This window comes from Euwallacea similis, chromosome 4 (genome assembly GCF_039881205.1).
Source record: "Euwallacea similis isolate ESF13 chromosome 4, ESF131.1, whole genome shotgun sequence".
Taxonomy (NCBI): domain Eukaryota; kingdom Metazoa; phylum Arthropoda; class Insecta; order Coleoptera; family Curculionidae; genus Euwallacea; species Euwallacea similis.
Genome location: NC_089612.1, coordinates 2,189,921 through 2,209,870, shown reverse-complemented (window position 1 = coordinate 2,209,870; position 19,950 = coordinate 2,189,921). Strand labels below are relative to the sequence as shown.

The window sequence follows — 19,950 nt, the reverse complement described above, 5'->3', positions numbered from 1 at the left end:
TTTCTTATTACTGCGCAATGTGGTAAAGTGCGGTTAGTTGTTCCAGTGCCGATGAGACTGAGGACGGAGATTTAGACCCCGACGTTAAAGCACAGCGGGAAAAAGAGAGACGGCAGGCGAACAACGCCAGGGAAAGGTGGGATTTTGATACATGTTTTTTTCACTTACCCTATTCGTTTAGTGGCCTATATTCTTGCATGTGTTTCGATATTGTTACATTCTACTTCATTGTCATTGGGATAGTGTGCTAACACGTCAACTGCTATCTATAATTAATGTCTCCGTCTCTAATCGTTGTCTAGTGTCAAGTGTTCCAGGACAGCTGGAAACTGGTTGGTTTAAATTAAAATTTAATGATGAGCGCCATCTTGGATTAACATCACTCATCTGTTATCTTGGCAGTTCAATGTCCGATATTTCGTTTTATTTCGAAAATAATTAATCCAATCTATAAATATTTTGGAAGCGGAATGTCATCGTAGCGTGATTCAAACAATCTACAAGATAATATCCTGATTTATTAGAATAGAATCTTAATTTGCAACCTTTATGTCAATTTCTTGGAGAAGGAATAACTTTCTTAGGAGTCGTCTTGAAGTTTGTATTTTACAATTTTTATGACAAATATACCCGTCCAGTTAAACTTTTGGCGCCAATCTGACTTAACAGCATTCTGAGACGCCATCTTGAAATTTCTATTTTGAAAATTTTATGTAAAATTTCAACTGACAACGGGAGAGACATCTATTGTCATCATCTAGAAACTAATAATGTAACATTCTAATAATGTGAAGTAACCATCTAGGCCTCCGTCTTGGAGATTTAGTTCTTGATGTTTTAGATAACTGAAAGGAATATGTTTTTGTTAGCCTTCTACGTATACTGCTATGTTGGAGTAAAGTTTTAGCTGAGTGACATCCATCTTGAATTTTTTACTTTTCAGAATGTTTTCATACGAAAAATCTAATAACGAATTTGAACATTCCGCAGGCTTGCACAAGGTACGACGAAATGGTCGACTTGTGTTGTCTTGGTTTCGTTCTAACGTTTTATAATATGTTAAACTAACGCACTGAACTTTCGGCAGCTATCTTATTTCATCATTTCCTAATTTGCTGAAATTAACTCAAAATGGTCCTATCCCTACCGTACTGTTTCTCCACAATTTTTCTCTCTTTCCTATCTATATACGTGACTATCAAGTTTTACTAACCTCCTACCCTTCTATTCTCTAGAATACGCATCCGGGACATCAACGAAGCCCTGAAAGAGCTGGGCCGGATGTGCATGGCGCACCTGAAAACCGACAAACCACAAACCAAACTCGGCATTCTTAATATGGCCGTCGAGGTTATTATGACGCTAGAGCAACAAGTTCGCGGTAAGTTTTGTTGGTTTTAAACAGAGGAAAAATGCTTGACCAAAAATTATGTGAAAATGTTTTGGTTATTTGTCACCATATGGACTCCATCTACCATTCGAGTGTAAATCCAAATTGTAGAGTCAAAAATGTGAGATTATGTTTAACTTGAAAGAACAAATAACATTGATATTGTACATGTAACACTAGGAAATAGCAGTGATCGAAATTAAATCATGTGACGTTAAAATCGTCTCTGTGATTGAACCAATCTTTTGGTTTAAATAAATTTTTCGTTTCCAATTGAAAATGTCCAATATTGACAATTGTAAATGTTGCAGAACGTAACCTAAATCCGAAGGCAGCGTGCTTAAAACGGCGAGAAGAAGAGAAGGCGGAGGACGGTCCTAAATTGGGCCCCGGCCCCCCCCACCACATGCTCTCTACCCCTCACTACCCCCTGCCGGTAAGTGGTCTCTAATCGCAGTAGGTTTGGTCGGTTTGCTGATCGGATTTGTACAGGGTGTTCCCAGCAACTTGCCACACAACGGACCCGGACAGCCGCAATAGCATTGCCAGTAGCGCCTTCTCGCGCCGCGGTCCCCCTTTTGCTACCTGTACATAAATACTTTCGTACAAAAGCATTGTCATGGTTATACATTAGCGTAATGTAAAACGATGCCGGTGGGTTGGATGGGCGGCCCCCGTGCCGGGCACCCCGCCCCCCTGCGGAAATTATATTTTTTTAACGATGTTAAGTAAGTGACGCCCCAGCGTCCCGGGATCCCCCCCCTTATTGAGCTACTTAATTTTTATCTCGTTTAGCTTTTTATATTTGAGACAGCTTTATTGTATGTGTTCCCCTTTTTTTGTTGGTTTTGTCCGGGGGAACCCCTGCTTGACTTAAGCAGAGGTTTCCCCCCCCCCAATTGTTTTGTACACTATATTTGGTTCGAGACGTTAATAAGGGAAAGTGCCAAACCGTCTAAAATACTCTCTATTAGTATTTACGATTAATTTAGTGTATGTGTATACGTCATAGACAGCTACTTACTTAATGATTTGATCTCCTTCGTTTTGCCATTTTTTTTGTTTGTGTAGACAATTTTCGTGGGAGACAAGTTTTAGCTTTAAGGTTACGTGGAGTAGAGCGGAAATTTGCGAGTGCCATTTTTTAAATTTCCATTCATCCCGCAGGGAAATTGTTTCGACACAGTAATAATTGCGTGACCGCATTATCGTCCAAATCCAGCAATCACATTGATTGTACTGAAGGAACGGTCATGTGGCCATAACAAGCCGTGTCACGCATCTCTTTTTTTTTATCAAAGTGCAGAAACGGTGTTACTGTAAATGGAAAAGAGGATTTCGAAGAGATGCATGACAGACGCTTTTGAGTATTATTATCTATGTATATTTCAGTCGAAGACGTACGTAGTAATCTCGAACCACATATAGGTCGAATCGAGCGCCAGTATTTTTTCATTTTTCCCCCATCATATTTTGGAATGGAGTGTTTACAACATTTGTAAATAAGCCCCAAAACAGTTCGCAATACGCATGACATTTTTAATTGTCTTGCGGTATGTTTTTTCAGGTTAGAGACAAACGTAGCGATCTACAATTAAAAAAAAACTCGCATCGCAATATTTCTTGTCGGCCATTTTGTTTGATAGAATCCTCCACTGATGTTTTGTTGTAAATGTTATGTCATTTCTAATGCATCAAAATGGCCGATAGTCGTCATTTTTATTTGAACGTTCCTACACAATTTTTTCGGCGATTATTTTATTGTGGCTCTATCGCTGAGTTGGCGACCTGAATACTTATTTTTATCTCATATAATTATAGTTTAAAATCATAAGCTGATATATAACATTACTATTGGTCTATTCATTAACGTCTCTGTAAGACAGTTGGTTAATCAACTTACGTCTTAAGATTTACGTCATCCTGCGTTTTACGTTGATTCAATTTGCCAAACAACTAACCCTAATATAAATTCATGAATTACAAATTTGCCTTAACAAGCGCCCTCTATGGACGCTTTTTTGTTTTCTGTTCAAATTTGTTTTTTGGTCATTATGCGGCACTTGTTCGAAACAAACGACTGCGGGCGCAGACTTCACACAAGACTCGCCTAATTGATTATTCCAAAGAAACAAATGCCGCTCGGGAGTATGTGACATTACACAGTGCTGCCATAAGAAACTTTTCGTCGCTGCCAAAAGTATAGTGTCTGTTAATCTCATTCGTACATACGGATGTGTTAAAGAAAATATTCGATTTTCGCCGTTAAAGATAATTTCTGTTACTGGTTTTTTTTTATTTTTAACTTTATTTATATACAACTTTCTCAAAGAATATATAACAAAACTAAATCTGATTTTTGCTTACACAATAATTGATCAATACTCTGTCGAGTAGCCCTTTGCTGTGATGACTGCTTGATATCTTCTATTCATAGAATAAATGAACTTTTTGCATATTTACGTGCCGATTTTTTTCCATTTTTGTGTTACAGTGTTTTTGATGAAAATTAATATTTTTTTATGTTTCTTTTTAAGATTGCCCACAAATGATCAATTGGATTTAAGTTTGCTGATTGATTAGAACCGTGTGTTTTAGGTTATTGCCCTGTTGAAATCTTTAAATTTGTGGCAGACCTAATTTTTGTGTACTCTATTTTACTTCTTTTTACGTTTTCTTATAACTATATTTGTCCGTAATACCATCTGTAAAATGGATATTTCCAATTCCATTTCAGGACATGCGATCCCAAATCATTATAAATCCACCCCCACGTTTTACAGTCAGAAGTATATTATGAGGATTGCTATTTTCATTAACTTTTTCCACATCCTATGGATGTCATCTGACTGAAATAGATGAATTTTGGTTTTATCCGATCAAATTATGGTCTACCAAAACTCTTGGTCTTTATTTATAAGTTCATTCACAAATAAAAGTCTTTTACACGGACTTTCTTTGCTAAAATACGGCTTCTTTCGTAGAATTCTACCACGGCAACCATGTTTCCACCATAAATGATAGATTGTTTGGTCAGACATACAGTGGTGGCAAAAAGTATTTACATATTTTAACTTAGTTGAAATATGAAGGTTTACAATCTTTACTGTTTAGTAAAAAAGTTCGTTTGCTTCTATAATTACATGTAACATCGGTAAAGCTAACCATTTAGTTTTCAGGATAAGATCGTGAAACAGATATTTTGCTAATAAAATTTAAGTGCACTTTAATGACGGAATTGTCAAAATAAGTAAAAACAAGAGAATGTCATTTTGAAGTCACTTTGAATTTAGAAAAATACAGATAATTGCGTTTTATTTTATGTTTTCATGAAAACGGTTAACGTTATAAAAAGTGTTCAAGAGACCTTTCTTCTATAGAAATATAGAGCATTCAGGAAAATATTTTTGTTAAAAAAAAACAGTGGCGTATCATATGTTTTGCTTAAAACGTTCAAAGTCACATCACTGGTGAAATTAAAAGCATCGTTTTCCCCTAAAAGATACGTCTTTACACCCATTTTACGTTTACCCATCTCCAATTTTCAGAATTGTTTTCAGAAAAACATTTAGTACCGACACGAACTTATCAAGAAAAAACTAAAAAAATTATTTTTATCACCCTGTATTTCAGACATGAAGCGAAAACGGACCCAAGTCGATATGACTTATTTTTCTTAAAATCATCCCCAAATTCACATTATGAATTTTTGACATAGTATTATGAAATACCCTGTATATTCCTTGCAAAGACCAGGCGTTTCTTACGGTTAATTCCTTGATGTATGGCACCTTCCCAAGAGTTCTACCATGAAAATCTTCCTAATTTAAAGAATTTCTTACTGTTTTTTCACTAACTCGAATTCCAGAACTAGATCGGACCATATTAGCTAGGGCTTATGCGCTTATTGTAAAATCTTTAAGAATATTTTAATTGTTCATAACATTCTTGAATTGGGTTTATCTGGACGTCCTTTTCGAATCTTGTTTTTCGTTGTACCTTGGCCCTCATTCTTTTTGATGATGTACATATCTGACAGTCGAAAGAAATCAATCTGAGATGAATCGCAATTTCGCGATAAGATTTTTTCTAATTTCGTCGTAAAATAACATAAATCCTTGTACCAACACTTATCTCTAGTGTTTTCGCCACGTTTTTAAATCGAACTAGTCTAAATTTTCCAAAGTAGCAGAAAATATCTTTACAATATCGATAAAGCAAAAATTGTATGTTTTCCTGTTGCATTTTCGATCACTGGGCCAAAACCACATGTTTATATTGTTCATTAAACTTCTTTTTCTTCGATTTCCTTGGAAAATTGAAAATTGTGCCTTCGTTTTAAAATTTATGAATAATATATTGAATCGTAGAATGTGATTTGCAATATATTAGTTAATCCATCTGGCTTTCGTAAACTAGAGCCTTCCAGTGCCATAGCAACAATAGATTTTATTAAAACACAACCAAGTTCCTTTCCTTTAGACATTTTGTATGAAACTGATGGAAATAGTAAGCGAATCGACAGTGCAATACGTAAACAAATATTACTCATCTGTATAATATGAAGAAAAAATTGTTTACAATATCTAATACGCGATATTCTAATCAATTGTGCGAATAAAAATATTGTAGGAAAATGAGGTATTTTTCTTACATTTATTGATTAGTTTTATTATACATCAAACTCCCCTATAACAAGGGTTTATATAAGACAAGTTCGTATAACACGATAAAAGAATGAGACAGATGTTGCAATTTTATTACATTTTGACTCCCATAATTAATATAACTTTTGGCTGGTAGTATTAGACGTCGTTGTGATTCCCAAATTTCGGGGGAACCCCATATTTAGGGAGATCGTCTCAGTTTGTTTCTTGTTGTGATGCACATTAAACGTGTCTGAAAAAAACTTTATATCGTTTGATTCATTTTATTCAACTTAAATTTGAGAAAAGAAAAGAAAACATATTTTAAATATAACAAGTAAGTGAATCGCTTTGGGCTGTGAATGGCTCATATATTAACATAATCTAAGTGACTCGTACAATACGGATTAATATAACACTGAACGAATCTGCCGTGTTATAGGTGAGTCTACCGTATATTTTTTGAAAGATTTATACATAGATACGATATTGGACAAAATTAAATTGATTGTCAACAAATGTTAATATTTGTATATTAAGCTGAAAATTGTTGAAAATAATAATTCGAGGAAAATTGTGTTTATTATAAAAAAATTTATAAATTCTCAAAATCAATTAAAATACATGAACAAAAAGTGAAATTCAAAAAATTTTAAATGGGCATAATTAAATTGGCTGTCCTAAAAAATGGAATTACCATAAATTTGTCGCCAATTGATTAATATTTCGTCCAAAGTATTTTAATGTGGTTTTTCACTTTCAACAAGAAAACAGTTAACTTTTTTACACATGCAGCCGCAGCCAGCTACATTACTTTCTAAATGTAATTTTTTTTATGCTTCTGTGATTTTTTACTTTTCTCCTTTGCATTTTTACCTTGATTTGACTATTTACATTCATGATAACAAGTGTAAAAATATAACCAAAAGAATATTCAGCTTACGGCCGGACTTTCAGCGATTTTTCGTTTCACTTCCTCTTCTGGAATGCATATAAATGTAGACGGTAGACATTGTCTGCCCTACACAAGATATGCTGTAGATATTACACCGAGAAAAAGACGAATGTTTTAGTACGAGACATTTTGTCTCAGAAAAATTGACTTTCATCATTTTTCTTCCTGGCTCTTCAAATACATTTATAATTTTATCTAAACGATAAATCACCTAAATAAAACCTATATAAGAAATTACGACTCACCGACTAAGAATAATAATAACGATCTTAAAAATTTAGTTTCAAAAAACCTGCAAAAAAATAATATTCAAATCGATTGAAAATTTCTCTGCTGCATTTACGCACGCCCGCGTTTCCGTTAAAGAAAGACGTTTCGCGTGCTTCTAAAAAGGATAAATACTGACCCTAAAAAAAACTAATATACGTTTACGGAACTTCTTTTCCACGAGGAAAATCTTCTGCAGACATCCGGTCAAATGTTCCGGCGACTGGGTTGTGTGATATTCGCCTAAGACGCGCCTACCCACGAAAAACCCCCCGGGTCCCGTCTGAACCTTTGACGACTGGAAATTGTCCCCTGGGGGACAAAACGTTAGTATCGAGGAGGTGTCTAATTATCGTTTGCTTTTATTTTCTTATTATCATTCATTTTAATTTGGTTATTTTGCCGCTTGTAAACTGATTGGTGCTGTCCGTCTGTTTTGCCCGTACCGTTAAGGGGTCTGGGTTATTGTTCTTCTATGAGCGGCACGTTCCAACCGCTCTTTTTCTTTGACCATTGCTGCAGCGGCCCCATTTATTCTTTGCTCTCCAGCATCCCGTTTTTTTTCAGGCATTGCGCAGTTGACATTTTCACGCACACGATTAGATCTTTTCTTTGTTCTTGAAACGTTGAGCATTGGAAAATACAGTGTTCTGCGGTATAGACAATTCAGCAGTTTCTGCAATCCGATCGAAATTCCACAGAACTGCGGAAATGAGTACTCGCTCGGGTTGTTTTAAATACGAAATAGATTAAACAAAGAACTTTAGGTCAACTTGCGATGGAGAAGTTTTGAACAAAATTTTAGAAGTACTCTTAGTGACTTCACTCTTATAATATCAACTTTTCACAGGAAACGATATTTCTTGCAAAAAACACCAAAATCTTCTATAGTTTCTGACAGAAAAATGAATATTCCAGTCAACGACTCGGTGAGAAAGCGACAATAAAATAGCAGCCGAAGAACACTCCCAATAACGTATGTTGTAACGTTCAAATGAAAGTGACTAGTATCTGCCATTTTGATTCATTGAAAATGATGTGAAGATTAACAATAAAATGTTGGTGGAAGATTCTATCGAACGAAATGGTCGACAAGAGGTACTACGATGTATGATTTTCTCTAGCTCTATGTCGCCGTTTGTCATTGATCTGGAGAAACATATTATATAATACCATGCCAACGTTTTAACGCGGATGTGTTTTTAATTATATGACGGTATATATGATTAAAATATTGTGTGATGAGAGGACAACTTAGATTATACAGTTTAGACTACAATAAAAATTATTATCAACTCTATGTAATATACATAAGTACATAATATACTATGCCATTTTTCTTAAAAAAAATACAAGTTGTGTTTCATTTACTCTTTATAACAATTTATTAAAATCGTATTAAATATTTGAATAAATATAACTTACGGTAAGTTCAAAATTGTCGCTTTTTGTTTCGGAATTTTACCTTGAAGCACCCGCATCAGTCAGACACCTCCTCTTCGTGCAAATCAAACCAATCACGAGTTTGATTTGCGCACTCCTTTAGATAACTTAATTCTACTATTCTCTGTGGAAACAAATTTGCCTTTGGATACATCAAGGGATAATCAAGAGGGTTTTTACCTGGCCCATTATGCTAGAATTGAACATTTTCTTGTTCTTGACGGTGACTATCAGGCGATAAGAGCTTAACTCCAATGTCGAGAGAAGATATTCAAACTTTTCTTCATATACGGGGTCACAAGAGTCGATTACAACCTTCAAAGTAAAGATTTCGCTGTCAGTTTCAGTTGTCAATCTCTGCTCTGACGAGACTCGAAAACCCTGACACTCGAGGATACCGAACACACCCCTGGATAAATAAGACACCTTTTTACCTTTGTTCTGTATTTCACCGGACTGATCCCAGGGCCTTCCAGTTTCAGTTTAACGTAAGGATCAGGAATGTCGCTTGGCACTTTCAGTGGTAAATTGCTGCAATTATGTAAGTATGCAAGATTATAATTTGTTAACGGTTTTTGTGCTTAATTTGCTTACGCGGCTCTATGAACGATCACCAAGAATTTCTGTCTCAGTTCGCTGTATTCAAAAGAAAGTTCAATTCGACCGCGTTGCTCGGGACGTCTGAAAAAATTTTAAAATAACATCTTGAAAAAAAAAACAAAGAAGAAACACTTACTGCACAAAATTTGATTTTCTAATCGGAGTCGGAGATGTCTCACTAGCCTCCATTTCAGCCCTTCTAAACCTTTCTGCCTCTCCTTCAACTCCCACCTTGGACAGTCGCGGCGGAGGCATCAAACTTGTCACAACCACTTCTTCACTTCCCACCCCCGCAACCTCCTTGGGTACCTTCACTGACGATCTTTTCCTACTTTGCAAACTATCTCCCTCATCCGTGTCCGAATCAGAGTCCTCAAACTCAAACTGTGCATTATGGAGTATCTGAAAAAAAGGTGTTATATTCTCGATAGAGAAAAAATCAGCTGCGCACCCTCAACTGCAACGAGACGATCAGAGTGGCCTCAGTTAACTGCAGCTGAAATTCTTTTTTGCTCAGCTGCATCGAGGGTGCGTTGAGCAAATCTCGGATGTTGTACACTAGTTTATCTAAAGTGTTGTTAGAGTGTTTATCTGAAAGAAACAACGTTTTGTATCATAAAGAAGTACGTAGTAAGAATCACTGTTTGATGTTTTGTCATGTTAACAAGTTGGAATTAAATAACTTAGATCTTACCCACAATACTGGCAATTAGAGAGTCATTTTCCGGGTTTTCAATCAACAAATAGAGCCCTTGCATCCATGAAGGATTGCACGTATGCTTTTTAGTGCGAGTTTTCACCTGATTATTTCCCACCGTGAACACCACGAAAGGATCAGGCCTCCGATACGATTTTACTTTCTTAAATACGAATTTGAATAAGCACTTCATCATTGTTGGTGTTATGAACTTACAGGCAAATTCACAGCTGAGTCAATGTAAACTGTGAGCAAAGCTGAGTGAATATTATCGTTATTCAGCAGTTTGGTTTCTTCACTTGCCTGCAATATTAACCAGGATTAAAACAGGTTTTAAAAATTTGGGTATAAATTGAATATTACAGCATTCATAGCCTCTTTATCAAAGGATAATGCCAGCCAGCTGAAGCGCAGATGCAGTTTTCCATGCTTGGCATGCTCCAAAGAGAACCAACGATCAGTTTTACCTGGTTTGATTGCCTCGAAAATATCTACAGCTCCACTAGAATCGTATGTTATCATAAATTCTTTTGGTTAGACTATTGATGGCAGTCATGTAAGCATTTAAGTACCTGCCCATAAAATCGTCCTCATTGAACTCGTCCTGATCGAAGAGTTTGAAGTACAGTTGCTGTGCCATGGGGTCCAAAATTATGAACTAAAATGGTATTAGAAAGTATGATTTTATAAATAGGTCATTTAGAGGGATTTAGTACTTCGCAATAGTAGTCCCATTGGGGGTTCAGGTCGCGTTTGATCACGGGGGTTTTAAATTCTTGCGCCCCCACTTTAAGGATAACATAGGGGTCGGATTTTCCAGTTACGTCCTTTTTTTCCAAGTCGCGAGCTTCGAAAACGTGGACTCGCAATACTCCCTTGTTAAAATAAGTTTAAATTTTAATAAAAAAGGATAATAGAGATTTTAGTTATATTCACATTTTTAGAGCGAGGCAGTAAAGTCTCTTATGTTTCAAGCCGCAAAAGTGCAGAGATAATTTGAAAACGTGTGTATAATTTTTTTTTTAATTCCTTTTAAAATATATCAGTAAAAAAGGTCTTACCTCAGCCTCAATGGACCTCAACTCGGCGGCCTCAATGGACTTGGCAAATCGCTTGGTTAATTTATTGGGAAATACCAGCTTCTTGTTGATGATTTCCTCCACTTTTTGCCGCACCAAATGACTACAAAAAAGCAAATTTTAAAACTAAAATAAACAGATTACTAGTTATTACCTGAAACCGGGAATTCCGGTGATCCCTTCCAGGTCGAACTGGATGTCGGGAATATTAAGGAAAAACAGCTGGATGCCGCCTACAATGGGCATTTTGAAAAGTAACGGCTTGAGGACCGCTCTAACGTTCACGCCCATCTTAAATAAAAATTGACATTAAACCTGCTATTTTTGTTATTTTTATCCTCATTACTTGAAAGTCTTTGATCCTCCCAATCTGGGCCCCGGACATGGAGAAGTTAATATCGCAATCTCCATCATAGCTAAAACTCGTATTAGTGCATTGAAATTTTAACCATATTTTAACTTACAAGATTTCAAAATCGATGATAACGGAATTTTGGGCAGTAGCTTTGTTGTATACCTTAACACCATCAATTCTAGGAGGCTAAAACCTTGAGGCTTAACATGGTGGAATTTTTATCAAATGAATGCAGTACTAACTCTATTTCCAAAGTCAATATCTTCGAATCGAAAGGAGTCAAACTTCTTGCGAATATTGGTCTGAACCTTGCTGCGACAGTACTTCACTATGTAATTGTTTACATTGGGCCATAACTGCGAGATAATCTGCGAAGAAGGATTATTATTGAGTTTTCCTAGAGAGCGTCAGACATACCTCATTGAGCCATTGAGCCTTTTCTCGGTCAGGGAAATGAACCTGGAAGGCATAAAAATAGAGTTAATTTTTTTTTTAATTAAAAACTTACCCAAGAGGGCAAATCTTTAACGATTTCCGAAATTTCTGTGTTGGATAAGGAGCTAGCCAGTATTTTTCTCTGGATACGCTCTCCCTTGTTGGGCCTGGAGTGTTGGTAGTATAAGAGAGAGCATATTCCCACTATAGGGAGGGTGAGGGAGAAGTTAAAGTAACATGCTAGGTAGCCCAATAGAAGCAATATAACCTAATGAGACAAACTAACGTCAAATGAAATGATTATAGAATTATTATTTAAACTTGCCCTTTGGGTAAACTGGACTATCAGCTTCACATACATGTTCTCCTGCTTCCTATTCGCATTCCAGGAATCGATAACTGACGATTTGTTATGTGAGGTTTTAGTTTTGCGAGATCGGGGAGTGTGCGAAAACGATTCTCTCGACTGGAAGTCACGACTCGAAGGCGTCGGCCGCACAACTGGCGCCTCTTGGCTTTCCGATGCCGGCGTATTTTTTTCTGCGTTTTCCATTATCTAAAAATAAAAAAGAAAACGCGTTAGGTGATAAAGATCAATTAATTATTGACCTTTTGGATGGCCTCCAGAGAGGTGGAATGTATGTTAGAAATTAAGAGAGGTGATATTAGGACTAGGTTTTTAAGAGTGAATAAAGGTGCAAAAATCTGTCAAGTAGTAACTGGTTTTCTACGGCATGTTAAATCTGGTGTCAGCCAATACTACTGGGAAATGACTATAAATTTGTTCTACATACCTAACCAGATGTTATGTGGTCTATGGTTTCTGAGAATAAATGGCATTCCCTATATTCCTACATCCTTCAAACTGGGACCCTTTAATATATATATTTTGCATAGTTTTAGTTGCTATGACTTGATTTTATATTGCAACTACAAAACCTTCTGTTTCAGAGAGTAGCTACCTAACTTGTAGAAATGTGTATGTCCTTGATTTATCTATTTGGTTTAGGTTCACAGTTTCATAGCTCCTTCCACGTGGGTGTTTCACTTCCCATTCCGTGCTCCTTGGATTTGTCTTATTTCCCAGTACTACATATCCCATATTGGTTTACAATTGTTATCAAGAGCATATATGGTATTGCGAAGGGGTTGATTTTAGACTCTTATGAACTTTATTAGTTTGGAGTAGAGTTCATGTAGCTCGGTCAATATTCTCCCTCCATCCATCCTTTTGAGTATCAATCACCATGTACATGATTTGAGATCAAATTTTCTTTCCTTAACAAATGCATTTCTCATTAGTATGGTAATATTTGTCAAATTTGTGGTGATCACTTCACTACTGCAAAGGGATAGTTTAAGATGGAGATGGCAAATGTATTGATAGCCTTCAACAGGTTTTGTGAAGTTAATTCATTTTGATTAAGTTAATTTTGTCTTAAGTATTCAGTTCATGCATTTCCCTGTAAAGTCTTGCTTGAGTGTTTTGTGATCTAATTTTACATTTTGCTCCAATCTTAGATGTTTATATATTTCACATATGTTCATTGGGTCTAGCATTTGATTTGATAGGGTGTTCTTGGGATTCCGTTGTGCCCACCTGCCTTTTTGAATGTGCATGGGGTTCCATTTATTCATCCTAAATTCTATTTTACAGATTTTGCGAATGTGCCTTAGTTGATCCATATAGCTTAATATCATCTATATACAGAAAATGGTACGACAAGTTGTCTGAATATTTAGTTGAGTGGGCATGTGTTAAGATTAGTTTTCACAAGGCAGTACGTCTCAAAATTAGGTTACTTGACAAGTATAGTTTTTATTACAATTATTATTGGAACATACTGTAGTATACTTACATGCACAAAAAATAAAACTATTACAGCGGCAACAATACTAAGCACAATGTAAAAAATTAAATTGTGGGAAAGCGATTTATAGCCTAGGAAATTGCTCACAAGAATATTGAATAGTATTAAATATAAAGGTGATGCAATTAACAAACGAATTAACTTAATTAGCAGTTATTTAGACGAATAGAGACGTTAAATGTTATCCCAAATTAGTCAGATTTATTAGTGAGTCTGTAGAGATTGTTCCAAATATGCGGGAACATTTTTAAACTTTGAGAAATTCAAAAATATTATTGAACTTCCTTTTTGTTTACAAAATTCTGTCATCAATTTAATCCGCTGATAATCAAATTTGACATTTTCTTATTTAATATGGTGTCGCCATCTAATAATAGAATAAACAATTATAAACAATTAATTTTTTGCTTAATTTCCTCAATTATTTACGTGATTTAGTGAGTATTTATGGTCAATTTTCTTCTCCATCTATTTGCATTAATCAAACGTAATCAGTGAAAGCATATAGCGTGGAATTACAACCATTAAATTTAAAAATATCAATTTCGATCTCGCTGATATGCCTACTATGGCCGCCATTTTTCCGCATGCTTCCTTGGGGTTTATGAATGGTTTAAAGAAAAGTAGTGTGACAGTTAAAACGTAAATACACAATTAAAAATTAATAAAACATAAAACCACTAAGTTTACGAACCAATTACATACACTCACACAATTGACTGGGAGTAATATCAGTAAAGAGTACTCCTTAATCCAAGACAACTTATAGCTCGGACTTTCAACATCACCCTCGTCTTATTCTAAAATATCTACTTTTGTCAAACCATTATTAATGAGCACCACAATGGAACCACAAACTGACCCCTACAGAAAAATGATAGCTCTATCTGTTTCGGGAATCCTGAAAGAGTCCGGTTTTGAAACGGCTGACAAGGACAGTCTGGGAAGCCTCACCGAAATGATGCAAGCATGTAAGTTTTCTTATAGCTTCAGCAACAGTTCCTTAACTCCATTTTTTTTTGTAGTTTTATCAGAAGTAGGTTTGATGAGTCGCAACTACTGTGAGCTTTCTGGTCGAGTGGAACCCCTCATTGCAGATGTGATTCTTGCATTTACAGAAATGGGTCAGTCAGAGCAAACTCATAGAAGTTTTTAAAGCCTCACTTGCTCATTACAGGATTTGACTTTAGTTCCTTGGAGCACTATGTTAAATCAGGCAAGCACACTTTACTGCCTACTCTGCAGCTGCAGCAAGCACAGAAGCAACTCAACATGCTTTCGGCAGGCACCAAAGAGGTGTTGCCTAGTCATATTCCTAAGCATTTTCCCTCTTTTCCTGACCCACATGCCTATGTCCGAACCCCTGTAAGTTTTATGATAATAGAAGGAAATTTGTATTGAGTTTATTGCCATTTTAGACTCATAAGCAGCCAATTCTAGATTATGAATCGGTGAGGGAAAAGGCTGCCATCCAAAAACGGGATGTTGAAAAAGCACTTACAAAGTTTCTGGCAAAAACCAGTCCCACACATAATCTTTTTGATACTGAGGAGTGCAATATTTTTCCTTGTAAGTAGTTTAATGGCAATTAAAATTATTTCTGACAAGAATTTTTTGAATAGTGATTGCAATAAAGCCTCCATACCCACCATACCTGAGTGCTCTAATGCCACAAGACCAAATCTTTGATGCAGAAGATCTGGATTTTGACCCAAAAAGTCAGATTTTGCAGCAGCAGCAGGAGCATAAAGAGGCACAGAATATTAAGAATGAAGAGGAGGATGCAGAACTGGGTGAAGAGGGGGATAACGCTCCAAATGAGTCTATAAAAAATGAGGATAACACTCAGAACACCTCTTTTATCGATAATCCCTATTTGGCTGCCACAAAGATGCCTATTAAGGAACAAAATATTGATGTGCTGGGATGAAGACCTTTGAGAGTGGCATGTGAGCGCGTTGAAGTGTTTGTTGCAAAAATAGGAAAAGAATAAGATTATGAAAATTGTTAATATGTTGTTTTTAGAGAAAGTGAGATTGGGCCAAATTCAGAAGCGTATTGTACAAGATAAATGTAAAGAAACTTGAATGTTATTCGATTTTTATTTGCTTACAAATTATAGCGTAAATAGTTTTTTTCTAAATAACGTTCTATGTTCAGTAAAAATTAAATTTTGTTATTCGTGAAACAGATAACACATTTATTTTCCAGTTCAATTAAAGTGTTATAAAATGCCAAACATACAAATTTAGAATATACAAATATGGTGTTTGTTTATTGTTTTTGTAATGGGAATGCTACAGCTGCTGCTGAAGAATATCATCAATGGTTCCCATATCAAAAACGTTCTTGTAAAGACATATTTAACAGAGTTTTCAATAAACTGTGCGAGACCAGAAAGCTCCCCAGTATGGACATAACATCTGAATGAACAACCAATTAAAGTTTAGAAAGAATAATTATTTTCGATCTGGTAGAAGATATAACGACCAGCTCAAGAAAAATTGCTATTCAATTAGGTATTCCACAAGAAAAGTAATAAACACTCCATGAGTAAGCAACATTCGCCCGTGAAGGCATTAATAATGCACATAACTCTTATGTATGGTTAGAGGAACATCTCCACGCAAGAGTCGAAAGTAATTTTCAACATAAGTTTCCGGTACGTGTAGTGTGCCATGATTGACAGGCGTTTACTCTTTTACTTTGGACAATCGCCTTACAGGAGAACACTACTTCAAATTCCTTTAAAATGAAATCTCGGTCTAGAGGATATTTCTCTAGACATACACAAATCCAAATGTACCATCAGCACCATAGAGTTCCTGCATATTTCCCTTGCCAGGTTAGGCAACTTTTGGACGAAAGGCTTCCAGGGCGTTGGGTTGATCGCGGTGGTCCTATTAGTTGGCCTCCAAGGTCTTCAGATCTCGCACCATTAGACTATTGTTTATGAGGTTGTTTTAAAAATTAGGTGTACAAAATGAAAGTGGACATTCGAAATGCTCTACTTCTACGAAATATTAATGCTGCGATTGATACTAAAGAAAACATGAGGTAATCAGGAGAGCAACGAATGTTCTTTAAAAACGAAGCAGAAAATTTATGGAAGTCAATGGTGATATTTTTGAACATTTATTAACAGAGCGCTATGATGACCAAAATGCTAATTTATGTAATTTATGATTTTTTTCCATTTACGTTATAACTTATAAACAAATAAAAGTTGGATATTTGAGTTCTTTTACATTTATTTTTCATGTAGAACACGCTTCTGAAGTTTGGCGTGTTCCTCCTGACTCACGCTGTATAGATATTTGACATAATGCGCTTGTTAGTCTTCTTGGAAAGACCCTCCCATCTCGCTAAAAATTATTACTATAAGTATGGTTGAATGTGGCGAGTGAAAGAGTTTTTACCATTTCTTGTCACAGTCCGAGGTGTTGGGTGGAATTGGTTAGATGATGTCGAATAATAAAACTGCGTATTTTCGTCATAATAATAATGTAATATATCTATATACAACAATTTCATTATTTACATTTAATGGGTCATTTAATTTACCTTAAATAGTAAAGATAAAATTCTCTTACAATAACCCTACGAATACGGTCATTTCATTAATCAGATAGTTTACATGTACACTTTAATACACCGGGTGTTAAACTATTATTACTGGGTCCTGCAAAATTGTCATTTACAAACCTATATTACAATACAATATATGTACAAGTTTAATTTTGAATTACTATAGGTCTTTAGCAAGAGGTTTCAAGTCCCTTGATTCACGTCTTTCATACGTTAAAAGTAACGTTATAACAACAGTAAAAGTGAACTAAAAGGATTAGTAATACCTAGGACATTTTCGTTAGTTAATAAAGTAAAAACTAACATTTTTACAAATTAACATCCATTTCGTTATAAGTAATTGCACTTTTTTGTCTGTAATTAGTTGATATAGAGGCAGCGAAAATGTAGGTCTCTAGATAAGGAAACTACTACTGAATGTGTGCTCTCCCCATGCTCTGGGGCTCGATTCTACAAGATGTGAAAGTGAGAGCGGAAACGTTGCGTAATAAAATTGGCGACTGAAAAAAAGAAATCAACCAAAAATGAAATTTTCGGGGAAAAAAATAATTTTTTTTTTCAATCGAGTTTTTTACTAATCAACGTCTCCAAAATTTTTATTCTCACTCTAACATGTTCTTATACATAGTGTCCCAAATCTTATGTGGCATTGCTGCTATCTTTGACACCTCCGTTTGATCTTTAAAGTGAAGTTCATTTAAATCACAATCCAACAATTTATCACAAGAATATGATTTACGACGGTATAGGCGAAAAATCCATTGTCACTATTTTGTAGTTTTTTTTAAGGAAGAACGTTTTAATTATTTAATGAATTAAATTAAAAGCTTAAAATGGTTTCTACTATTTGCTAAACACGTCCCATTTTTATAATAAAAAAAAAATTCCTTGGAATATTTTTGAAGTAATTTAATCACCTGTCCTATTTTTTAAAATTAAATCATTCAAGTTGTGAGGTACTGTTCTTACACAGGAAGTCCCGATACGGGCAAGTCCATTGGAGTGAGATCTGGCGAACGAGTGGGCCAGTTAATGGCTCCATAGTTGTTTATCTAGTAATTTCCCTTAAAATGATTTTGAAATCTTCCACATCGGCATCGGCAATCATATTATGGGGAAGACTGTCCGGCAAATTTTTCAACGTGCCAAAAATTAGATACGACGGGTCGGTTAAGTGTCCATTGGAAAAAGAGGCTCACTACTTTTACTATTTTCTTCTTTACTTACGTTTAAATATTAATGCAATTTTCGGTTAATTTTACATTTTCGCCAATATCTCAAAAACTGAACTATTTGTTAATGTTGCATATGGTGAATTGAATGGCCCTAAAAATGCTAACTTTTGCCTAATTTACCCAATATTCTGGAAACAGCAATAGTGCTACATGGCAGTTGGGACACTGCGTAGAACCGGGACCCTGGACAGTCGAAGGTTGAATGTGATTTACGAGGATCACTAATAAAGGGAGTGATGAAACTTAATGACTTTTCCAACTATTATTCTGCTTTAGTTACACTCTGGGGGTCTCAAGGTTTGTTTAAAGTCTTATTTTATTAACGAGACGCCTACACTCTTATTGCCGCGATAGCACAAAAGAGACCAACAAACCGGAAAATAAAGTTAAATACACATAATATTGATTGATCACAAATTTCCCCAAGGCAACGCTTGTCTCGATCGGCCATAAGCCTACACGTTAGCGCCGAAATTCAGCCCCATCAGATTGTTCCAGCAGGCTCTCATGAGGGCCGCCTGCGCTTCTCCATCCCACAAACCCCTTCGGCCGCCTTTCCTGGGCTTTGCCCGCCCTTCCTGAGCGGCCAGAAGGAGGTGATGTTCGAAATCAAGCTGCGGCTCGCTCTTAACTAGGGATAAGTCCTCGGGGAGCGCGCTACTCAGGGGCCGATCAAAAGGCGTCTGCTAACCGCCCTGTTAGGGACTGGCGGGGAGGCTCTCGTCGCTCTCCAGGTAGGTGACGTAACCGTCAGTGCTGTCGGGATGCGTCATTGAGTCGGGAGGAGGTGGGGGGCCTCCGGCTCCTAGAAGAGAACCCGGATGGGGTCCTACAGGCCCTCCGGGGGCGCCCGGAGGAGGTCCGCCCATTGATGGAGGCGGTAGATCATACCCGTGCATCTAATCATTATAATATTTGATACTGATTTGGGGAGGCATCGAGAGGATGTATTACCTGATTTACAAGCTGTTGAAAGGCAGGCTGGTGTGGCTGGTCCAGGTCTGAGTGCATAGCGAAGTCGTGTAAAGCTTTCCAGGGAGGTTGGTAGGCCTGCACTTCGAGAGGGTGTACCCCCAGGGGGGAGTCGTGGCGAACGGGGGAGGAAGCCACCATGGGGATGCCTTGCATGGCACCGTAGCCCAACTTTCTGCCGTCCTGTGTGAAAAACTAGGCTAGGTTAGTTAATGCCGCGAGTAGGGTATTGGCAAATATCTCAGGGTTAGTGTATTTCCCGATATGATATGAATATTCTTGGATATGTATCACCCTGTAAATGGATTTTTAAATACTTGATATTAATGGTATGTGCTTCTGCGCAAACGCTAGAAGTTCCGGACTCGGGGGATTTCTTGGTGTGAGTGATTATCATAGTGTGAGTGACTGACATAG

At 36.4% G+C, this 19,950-nt stretch overlaps 5 protein-coding genes across 10 annotated transcripts in view; 2 read left to right on the top strand and 3 right to left on the bottom strand.

The window, feature by feature from the left end:
* Cse1 (chromosome segregation 1) overlaps positions 1-4,689 on the bottom strand; it is a 39,260-nt gene extending 34,571 nt beyond the window's left edge. Inside the window, exon 1 of the mRNA XM_066389787.1 lies at positions 4,679-4,689. The gene's annotated coding sequence lies outside the window, so the exon portion shown is untranslated. The remainder of the gene's footprint in view (positions 1-4,678) is intronic.
* da (daughterless) overlaps positions 1-8,512 on the top strand; it is a 28,337-nt gene extending 19,825 nt beyond the window's left edge. For 4 of the 5 annotated variants that reach the window (XM_066389797.1, XM_066389795.1, XM_066389798.1 and 1 more), the window contains 4 exons: positions 38-136; positions 1,236-1,381; positions 1,702-1,826; positions 1,883-8,512. In XM_066389797.1, coding sequence (XP_066245894.1) covers positions 38-136; positions 1,236-1,381; positions 1,702-1,826; positions 1,883-1,930 — 418 coding nt within the window. In that variant the 3' untranslated portion in view covers positions 1,931-8,512. The remainder of the gene's footprint in view (positions 1-37; positions 137-1,235; positions 1,382-1,701; positions 1,827-1,882) is intronic. The other variant, XM_066389796.1, reaches the window with a different exon arrangement.
* A 108-nt stretch (positions 8,513-8,620) lies between these two features.
* On the bottom strand, positions 8,621-13,887 carry LOC136408672 (extended synaptotagmin-2-like). Its single transcript, XM_066389792.1, has 20 exons — positions 13,727-13,887; positions 12,193-12,423; positions 11,941-12,135; positions 11,850-11,891; positions 11,675-11,800; positions 11,542-11,618; positions 11,424-11,493; positions 11,232-11,368; positions 11,060-11,180; positions 10,715-10,873; positions 10,571-10,656; positions 10,362-10,500; positions 10,215-10,301; positions 9,996-10,161; positions 9,753-9,892; positions 9,438-9,703; positions 9,296-9,382; positions 9,136-9,232; positions 8,882-9,016; positions 8,621-8,825 (listed from the first exon to the last, which is right to left on the bottom strand). Exons 2-20 carry the CDS (start codon positions 12,418-12,420, stop codon positions 8,739-8,741), a joined length of 2,445 nt encoding a protein of 814 aa, XP_066245889.1. The 5' UTR covers positions 12,421-12,423; positions 13,727-13,887; the 3' UTR covers positions 8,621-8,738.
* A 509-nt stretch (positions 13,888-14,396) lies between these two features.
* On the top strand, positions 14,397-15,790 carry LOC136408681 (transcription initiation factor TFIID subunit 8-like). The gene is made up of 5 exons (XM_066389807.1): positions 14,397-14,709; positions 14,764-14,862; positions 14,916-15,103; positions 15,157-15,307; positions 15,361-15,790. Exons 1-5 carry the CDS (start codon positions 14,571-14,573, stop codon positions 15,666-15,668), a joined length of 885 nt encoding a protein of 294 aa, XP_066245904.1. The 5' UTR covers positions 14,397-14,570; the 3' UTR covers positions 15,669-15,790.
* A 1,435-nt stretch (positions 15,791-17,225) lies between these two features.
* Positions 17,226-19,950, bottom strand: part of tup (LIM1_Isl and LIM2_Isl domain-containing protein tup) — a 32,673-nt gene continuing 29,948 nt past the window's right edge. Inside the window, exons 5-6 of one of the 2 annotated variants that reach the window (XM_066389803.1) lie at positions 19,516-19,728; positions 17,226-19,460 (exon numbers count right to left, since the gene is read on the bottom strand). In XM_066389803.1, the coding sequence (XP_066245900.1) occupies positions 19,260-19,460; positions 19,516-19,728 (414 nt within the window). In that variant the 3' untranslated portion in view covers positions 17,226-19,259. The remainder of the gene's footprint in view (positions 19,461-19,515; positions 19,729-19,950) is intronic. The other variant, XM_066389804.1, reaches the window with a different exon arrangement.

Bases quoted from the DNA above. Each gene is read 5' to 3' on its own strand.
- LOC136408672 (XM_066389792.1), bottom strand. From the start codon at position 12,420: ATGGAAAACGCAGAAAAAAATACGCCGGCATCGGAAAGCCAAGAGGCG. The intron at 12,136-12,192 runs GCAAGTTTAAAT...TTGTCTCATTAG, and splicing joins TAGTCCAGTTTACCCAAAGG to GTTATATTGCTTCTATTGGG. The intron at 11,494-11,541 runs GTAAGTTAAAAT...TACGAGTTTTAG, and splicing joins ATCATCGATTTTGAAATCTT to CTATGATGGAGATTGCGATA.
- LOC136408681 (XM_066389807.1), top strand. From the start codon at position 14,571: ATGAGCACCACAATGGAACCACAAACTGACCCCTACAGAAAAATGATA. The intron at 14,710-14,763 runs GTAAGTTTTCTT...TTTTTTTTGTAG, and splicing joins CACCGAAATGATGCAAGCAT to TTTTATCAGAAGTAGGTTTG. The intron at 15,104-15,156 runs GTAAGTTTTATG...TTGCCATTTTAG, and splicing joins ATGCCTATGTCCGAACCCCT to ACTCATAAGCAGCCAATTCT.